We start from the raw sequence: 8,060 nt of genomic DNA on the forward strand, positions 1-8,060 counted from the left end.
ATGATGAGAGCACTTTCTGGGAACTATGTTCTGCGGCTGACTTCAAGAGTCGGGGTGAAAAAAATAACCAGAAAGCTATTATCGAATCTGTAGTCCTTAGTTTTTGTTATACGTCGACCTTGTTTACCACATTTTCTCGCCGCAACGCTGTGATGTCCAATCGGCACACCGTTTGAGAACCACTGCCTTAGAGGATAGCAAATGAAAATGTTGACTACGAACTATTGCAATTCTAGGTTAGTAACGGATTCTGCGATAATGCTAATAATAACAATAATTTAGGATATAATTGAATAAATTCGGATCATTTCAAGTCGGTTCAGAAATCGTAATTTGAAGTTATAAGTAGGGCGGATGGCAAAATGATTCTGAATCGAATCCTAATGATTCGATTCGAGTTGAAAAAGACGATTTTTCAAGTACTAATATAATACGCTCCTCTCCACTGAAAGTACATGTATCAACGAGTATTATAGTTTCAATAGTAATTTCCACTGTGGATGCCTTGAAACTTTGATTGGCCGTATGGCAGCATACGAAACAGATAGTACAAAGCTACGCAGGTCACTGGAAATAACATATTTATGAAATCATGATCAAGCCACAACATTGTCACAAAATGCAACGAAATCGGTATGGTCGAAAGAATGTCAAAGTATCTTCAATGTGACATGAACTGGCATTATATTCTTTGTAGTAGCCTAAAAGGTATATATTTGAACTTTATCACCTTGCATACTGTGATTACGTCCTAATGAGTGATACTCGAATACTCGACTCGACTTGAAGCACAATACGCGATTCAGAATGAATCACTCAGGTACTCGAATTTGCCCAGCTCTAGTCATAAGATACAGTTATCCATTCCCGATATCAGCCTCAAGAAAACTAGATTATACCAATATCTGCCGATCTTTTTCAATGATCGTGTTTTGAATATTACTATTGGTGAATTTCCGATCGACTGACGATGAGATATACCCTATTGCGTTGATAAGTTTTGTTTTCAGTTGGACCTAATTGCCCGCTCTTTTGTGAAAATACAAGAATCATCGCCCATATATTTTCCCGTTGTGCGAATAGAGAATATGCTTTCTGGATCACGCAGCAAATTTTTAACTTGAAGTCGCAAGTGTTGTAGAGTTTTCCATTGTCTTTTCCTGATCTGCGACACGCCGTGCACTCCCGCAACGCCACAGCTTCCGAAGAACTCGGCCAGTTGCTACTCTTATGCTCCTAAGGAATGAAATAAGTTGATTAAGACATATTAGGCTTAGGATGAAACAACGAATACGCTATGCCGATTACAATGAAATCTCAAATGCGATATTGATTTGCGATCACATAAGGACTTCGAGAAAGAAAGATATTTCACCATACCTGGAACATATGTTGTAGAGAAACGGGTTGAGTGATTCCGATAGTCTCAGAAATATTAGCCGAAAGAAATCATACTTGTAGACAGCCAGTCCAAGATTACCATTTATGATAGCGATCCTGAAGGCTGTAATATACATAAATATACTGCAACTTGGAAGTCAAAGCTCAATGTATGCTACAACGGTAACAAATCTCTTTCATATTACGGATTCAAATATCACATGTTTCTGGTCATTCCCGAGTAGCAAAATATCAGGCTGGTGATCGTTGCAAATATATTTCTATATTCTGTGTGTGGAGGACAAGGCAACGACACCTACCGATTTCCGGAGCATATCCCACAACAAACGAACCAATGATGAAGCAGATGTGCAGAACGGCTCTGTTTTCATGCCTCAAATCCCTTGCTTTTGCTGAAAACATTCGAAAGGTGTAATGCAGTCATTGCCCCCTACCTGGATACTCCTGTCTTCTCACTACCCAATATATGTATATGTTTCTTTCGATAGACAGCTCTGCAGTCAATCATTTAAATGGGCTCACAATTAGATAGCTTTTCGGCACTGTCTCTAAATATTACTGTAATAGTCGGTATTCAGACTATAGTCCGGGGGTAATTAAATATGAATGAACATGAACAAGGAACTAAACGATAGCATGTAGGGCCATGGTCTGGTGCAAGTCAACGCTGGTATATGGCTAATTGGGCATTGGTCTTAATATAGCCGAATTACCAACAAAGCGTTAACAATCATGCAACGACTCACCATTCTTCATAGCCCGGCGAGTTTTCCTGATGACAGCGAGTATGTAGATCGACAACGCTATCACGAGGAACGCGGGCAGAAAAAAGGCCACCGGCAGATAGTATTTGGTGTAATTTCGCGCGTACGTCATCCTACAGAAACGAAAGTATGTGTGCTATGGTGCTATAGCTACGTGTGTATTGCTATACCATCCTACACCGTGGCAACATTCGAATTTTAAACATCTTTAAAATGATCTATAGCTTTCGCGTTGAACAGAAGCATAATTATGGACATTAATACGTTGAAACTGTTATTTATCAACAGATGCATGCTGTCTACTAGTGCGTAGCGGATCGACAAATTCTTTGGTCCAACGCCGGTCCGACTCCCGGGCCAGATTCGCGATCCGGCCTTAAAAACTTAATAATTATCTACTCACAGGATGGTATTGAATATTGATTGAAACAATGCAAACAGGACATTCAAAACCAAACGATCAAACACAACCCTTATCTGCAGTAATTATGCCAACTTGGACTTAGCATGTGGTTTATTCCGTGAACGCTTCACTTAATCGATTCGAGGGTGGAAGATGGTGATGCTGTCATATTTTTAGTAAAAAGTACTGTTCCGACTCCGATCCGACTCCGGCCATATCAGAAAAATTATTGATTCGGATCCGAACCGGCTTGGGCAAAAATGAGAAAATCCGGCTCCGCCATACTGTCTCTACTTACATAATTTCAAAGACAATCCAGCCGCATCAATATTGCATATGCTGTTAGCGTATGCTAACGCAAATTGACGTACGCCGGTAGGGAGTTTGACATGTGCAATCAAAACTACTTCAAGTGCGTAAGTATAATAAATAACAGATCTGAAATGTAGTCAAGTAACTAATTTAAAAGTAGATTTAATCGTTGGCTCGCATACTTTTAGTAGTTACTCTAAGGTGGCTATACTGAAACACGACTTGACTAATGACGCCATACAAGTAGGGGCAATCTCGGAACATGTATTTACGAGTCGCGAATCGTGATACAGGGGCTAGCCAATAGGTTCATCCACTGGTTGTTAACCCCTGGGCTATAGCCTATCTCACACGGTTTTCATGACAATTTGACTCGTAAAAATGATACAAACATGACGGCCCGGAAACACGTTAATCTTTCCAAAATCAAGGGTATGTATGTAAGTAGATGTGCCCAAAACGTTCAATTAAATCGAAAGTAGTCAAATAACTATTTGAGTAGGCTAATTAGTGCCAATTAGGCAAAACTTTTTTAGATGATTCGGACAACTATAATAACGTCGTGACTTAGCACCTCTTGGATTATCTTATTGATAATATTGCGCTTTATAGCACTATACACCGAATCCACGTTTTATACCCACAATATATGACTGTAAACGTAACAAATGCTTACCAATGGCGACTCATAAAGCAAGACCGCCGATACGGCTGAGAGGGTTGTACGATTTCCATTCCTGCGATTGGGTACCAGCCACTCGTGGCGAACGTTTCAATCCAAATAAAGCATACTAGAGCCTGGAATGCAACGAGATTTTCGAAGATTCAAGCAAATGCTGTTATTGTAGGTTTGTACGTACCACGGCGAACTTCGGTGTGATTGTTTGAGCTCGGTCCACGCTCCTGAGCGCCACCACGTGGTATATCCCGATTGTTAAAATATGATGCACGGTGGCGATAGTTGTCCAGTGATCGATTGCCACTGCGAGCTAACAGATACAAACGATCACCGTGAATCCATGCGTGAAAAATATAGATGTATTTATCAGATTTCCGCCAGGTTCTGTTTACGAGTACTATATATTTGTATTTCATGGCGTGGTACACGAAAATAGAACCCAATACAACACCGGGATCTGTATCCCTACGAATTGTTCTATTTGGCTCATTTTCACCCATTGAAAGGTTGCGAAAGTGCAAGTTGGTAGCTGAAATTGTCATTTGTCTGATTTATATCCCAAGCTTGGTGGAAATCAGTGAAATTCACGATTTCCGTTTACATTGTTGAACATGTAACTTCGACCGAGACACATTTTTCCAAATTAGATTACAATTAGAATTACTGAATTCGCGAAAACAAGTACCGTTAAAATCAAATCATAATTCAGAATAGCAAATGTCTGTACAGCAAGCTTGGCTCGTTTCGCACTATAACAGTTCTCCTGTGGCAATTAGGGGAGACCAGAAATTAAATTAGAATATAAATTAGTGCATGGAAACATTTCAAAAATTAGATTGGACTTGGAATTGGAATTGGAGCGAAGAAATATTTCACGAATTAGATTAGAATGAGAATTAGATTACCGGCATTTTGCTATAATTAGTCTAATTAAAGAACTCGAATTGTCTTCTGCTTCGGCCCATAGCTGGTTCGCGTGGTCGTCGTCGGCACTCAAGTAGAAGTAGATCGAACGCAGACAATTTTCGCTCGGTTACACAAGTAAGTAACCATTTTCAAGACGTCAAAACTGCTTCACGAGGGTTTGAGAAGTGCAGTCCTGAGAGTGCTTGTAAGTAGATTGAAAAGGTAGATTCGGCCGCAAATTCTCATACGTTTAGTAGACGACCGAATGTCTTGACTTTTGAAATTACAGGATGTATCGTAGACGTATCGTAATATTCACTTCACTTACACTAATGCAAGATGGTACACCGGTACAAGTTTTCGAAAACATAATCAAAATCACCGACAAGAGTATAAGTAGGTGACAATTTCGAAAATGTATTTACTTACCTGATACAGGGGCTATTTCAAGCAGTCTTATTGACAATTTCGCTGCAAACGTGATGGAAACTTGTCCCAAGCCTACTGCCTACTTTACAAAATCCAAACTCTCAAAATTAATTAGTTTTGCATAGAAATTGCAAAATAGAAATGGAAGTACTTAAAAACACTTGATTATGTACCGCAAGTAGTATGACTACTTGTCCGCAACAGTCTACTACTAACACGTTACCGACCACCTCTGCTTCGGACTACAGCTGTACGATTATAATAATTGGACAAGGTTGCTACCCGAACGCCGAGACAAATGAATTACTTCGTAATAAATACTAGACATGCGGCTATTAGAAATTGTACGTATTATGTTATATAAAATAAAACCAGGTGACATTGCTCGCTGATTAAACTATCGCCGATTAAGGAGGTTGGCGATTACCTTTCAATCGGCATCTGTGCAATCCACCCTAGTGGGTGCTTTCCGTATCAAAGGCGTTTTGCACCACGGCAATTGTTTTTTGTTTTGATTGAGGTATTCATGGTGTGTGTCGACTACTATGGTCCTCTACACCAGACAAATTCTGTTGTAGCACGACCCAATTCTAGGCTTCTTACAAGACACCGCTTACACGGATGAGATGGCGAGGACCACAGCAGCAATTGAAGTGTTATGCCCGATGTTATTTCTCGTACGGCTCCGGTACAGAAGATGACTAGGTATAGTTGAGTTTGCAATCGACGTCGATCCAATAAGGTCGTTTTTTCTTTGTTTCGGCGTCTTCGTTATCAATAATTATCGGGTCATATGTATGTATATTCTCGTAATTTCTAGACAACCTCTAAATATTATTACATTATAAAAATAAATAATTGGAATGGCGTTTTTAAGTGTGTTTAATAAATGAGCCTGGCCTTCGGCCTTCGATTAGCTGCACATGAATTTAAATCGTGTTGCTATCTAGGGAATTCAGAGATTTTCACCATGTATGAATAAGCCGATAAAAGTAGCTTGCGATGCGCGTCGTAAGGCAAGCTGGGGATGTTCGATAATCGTGAGTGTATAAAGAATTAGATGAAACAATAGATGACTGAATTACGGAATCCCGACACTTGAAGCCGTCGCAATTCACGGAACAATGCATGCCTTGTACGAAAATGATATTACTTTCGATAATAGATAACGTTGTTACTCGCTGCGATCACGTAAACAAATTATGTTTGTTCTTACCTTGCATGTCCACACGGGCATATTGTAGTCTCTCGGTACAAGGCCTGATTTGTAATACATAATCGGACTGACCGCGGCTGACATGAAGTCGGAAATGCATAGACTCATCAGAACGATATTTAGTGGGTTTCTGAAAGACGAAAATAACACTAAAGTTTACATGGTTGATATACGTTCAATGGAATGTGGATTATTGGAGCGATGGGTATTCGTGGCGGACTTTTTTAATTTACTGGCTCTGTCTCGATACGATTGGAATACAGGCTACGTCCGGTTTCGTGAAAAACATTATTTTATGTTGAAGCTATAGTCACTGGTGAACTGGTCAAAGTGGTCATTAGGGCTGTTCAAAAATAACTTTTTTTCCTGAATCTTGCTGGTTACTTGATTAAATCGTTAGGTTGCCTTAAAAAACGACGCATACCAAATTTGAATTCATTCCGACAAATATTCGCGGGTTACGTAGAGTTTGAAAATTTTGGATTTGCCCAAAAACGCAAAAAAAAATTTTTCTCAAATTTTTTTGCCAACCCCATGAAATTGTTGGGCTGTCTTCAAAAACTATGCAAAACAAATTTGACTCAATTCCAAGCCGTAGAAGCGGAGTTATTCCAGTTTTTCGGTAATAATTCTTGGATTATCCACCAATCAAGGATAATCTCAGAATTATCGAATAAAAACTGAAATAACTCCGGTTCTACAGCTTGGAATTGAGTCAAATTTGTTTTGCATAGTTTTTGAAGACAGCCCAACAATTTCATGGGGTTGGCAAAAAAATTTGAGAAAAATTTTTTTTTGCGTTTTTGGGCAAATCCAAAATTTTCAAACTCTACGTAACCGGCGAATATTTGTCGGAATGAATTCAAATTTGGTATGCGTCGTTTTTTAAGGCAACCTAACGATTTAATCAAGTAACCAGCAAGATTCAGGAAAAAAAGTAATTTTTGAACAGCCCTAGTGGTCATACATGATGATGACAGATGGGGATGGTTCAAACTCATAAAATGTTCCTTGTGATATCGCTGTCAGCTATTTATATGCATACAGGAATACATATTTCATTGTATTAGGTTTTCATTTAATTCAAACCATGAAAAACCATATCTGCATAGATTACACATGCCAAATTATCAACTTCAAATGATAGCGATAGACGTAAAAGCCATATTTCGGATTCTAGTCAATAGTATATTAAAAGCTTCAAGAATGCTTTCGTATATTTTCATATATTTTATATGCCATATCATAGTTGAAAAACCAAAGCAAACTCAGCTCATCGTTCAGATTTTGCTAAATTTGAGTAAAACAAAAATCAAAAGTTTATATTAGCCAATGGTCACTTTTGTACAGATACTCCAACTGTAATTATCAGTCATAATCGTACTTACTGTCGGAGCGGTTTGCTTGCGGCAACAATAGCGAACACAGTGCCATTCGCGATGACCCCAACAACGGCTGTTATGTACACGAATATCCAAAGTCCAATGTTTTGATCTTCCGTAGCGAACTGATATGGCATGCTGATATGAAGATGGATAATTGTTGGAAATTATGTTTAGAAATATTTATAAATTATATGATATTTTATAGCAGTTCGTAGTCGGAAATATTATGTTGGTTCTTCCGAATCCATCACCCAATTTATTCAACTCTAGATTGTCCGAGATCATCTCCATGATCAAATATTGTTCTCAACTTATTGCACCAGATCATTTTGGTATTTTATAAATATATTTGCAGCCCTTACCCGAAAGTAGTGCCAATAACATCCATGGGACTAGGGCTTGTGACGTTCATCGTTCAATTCTGCAGTTCCGGACGAGGACACGGTGATCGCTGATTAAGCTACAATTTCCGTATGACTGAACATTTAACCATTTCGTATTCCAATATTCTATTGCCGTAATAATACGTGACTGAAAACGAATCCGCTTGTAAAACAGAGTCTGC

General features: G+C 38.8%; 1 protein-coding gene across 1 annotated transcript; it reads right to left on the reverse strand.

Annotated features, from left to right (window-relative positions):
* Positions 1–564: 564 nt before the first annotated feature.
* On the reverse strand, positions 565–8,053 carry LOC145433007 (growth hormone secretagogue receptor type 1-like). The gene is made up of 9 exons (XM_080309874.1): positions 7,858–8,053; positions 7,499–7,630; positions 6,111–6,240; positions 3,741–3,869; positions 3,557–3,678; positions 2,148–2,278; positions 1,701–1,793; positions 1,381–1,504; positions 565–1,236 (listed from the first exon to the last, which is right to left on the reverse strand). Exons 1-9 carry the CDS (start codon positions 7,905–7,907, stop codon positions 1,116–1,118), a joined length of 1,032 nt encoding a protein of 343 aa, XP_080166000.1. The 5' UTR covers positions 7,908–8,053; the 3' UTR covers positions 565–1,115.
* Positions 8,054–8,060: the final 7 nt, after the last annotated feature.

The sequence above is a fragment of the Botryllus schlosseri genome, chromosome 2, assembly GCF_051294905.1.
Source record: "Botryllus schlosseri isolate E-star chromosome 2, Bs_hap1, whole genome shotgun sequence".
Taxonomy (NCBI): Eukaryota; Metazoa; Chordata; class Ascidiacea; order Stolidobranchia; family Styelidae; genus Botryllus; species Botryllus schlosseri.

Excerpts from the sequence above, each read along its gene's own strand:
- LOC145433007 (XM_080309874.1), bottom strand. The coding sequence starts at position 7,907 with ATGAACGTCACAAGCCCTAGTCCCATGGATGTTATTGGCACTACTTTC. Across the intron at positions 3,679-3,740 it reads TCACACCGAAGTTCGCCGTG|GCTCTAGTATGCTTTATTTG; the intron begins GTACGTACAAAC and ends GTTGCATTCCAG. Across the intron at positions 1,505-1,700 it reads GGGATATGCTCCGGAAATCG|CCTTCAGGATCGCTATCATA; the intron begins GTAGGTGTCGTT and ends TGTATATTACAG.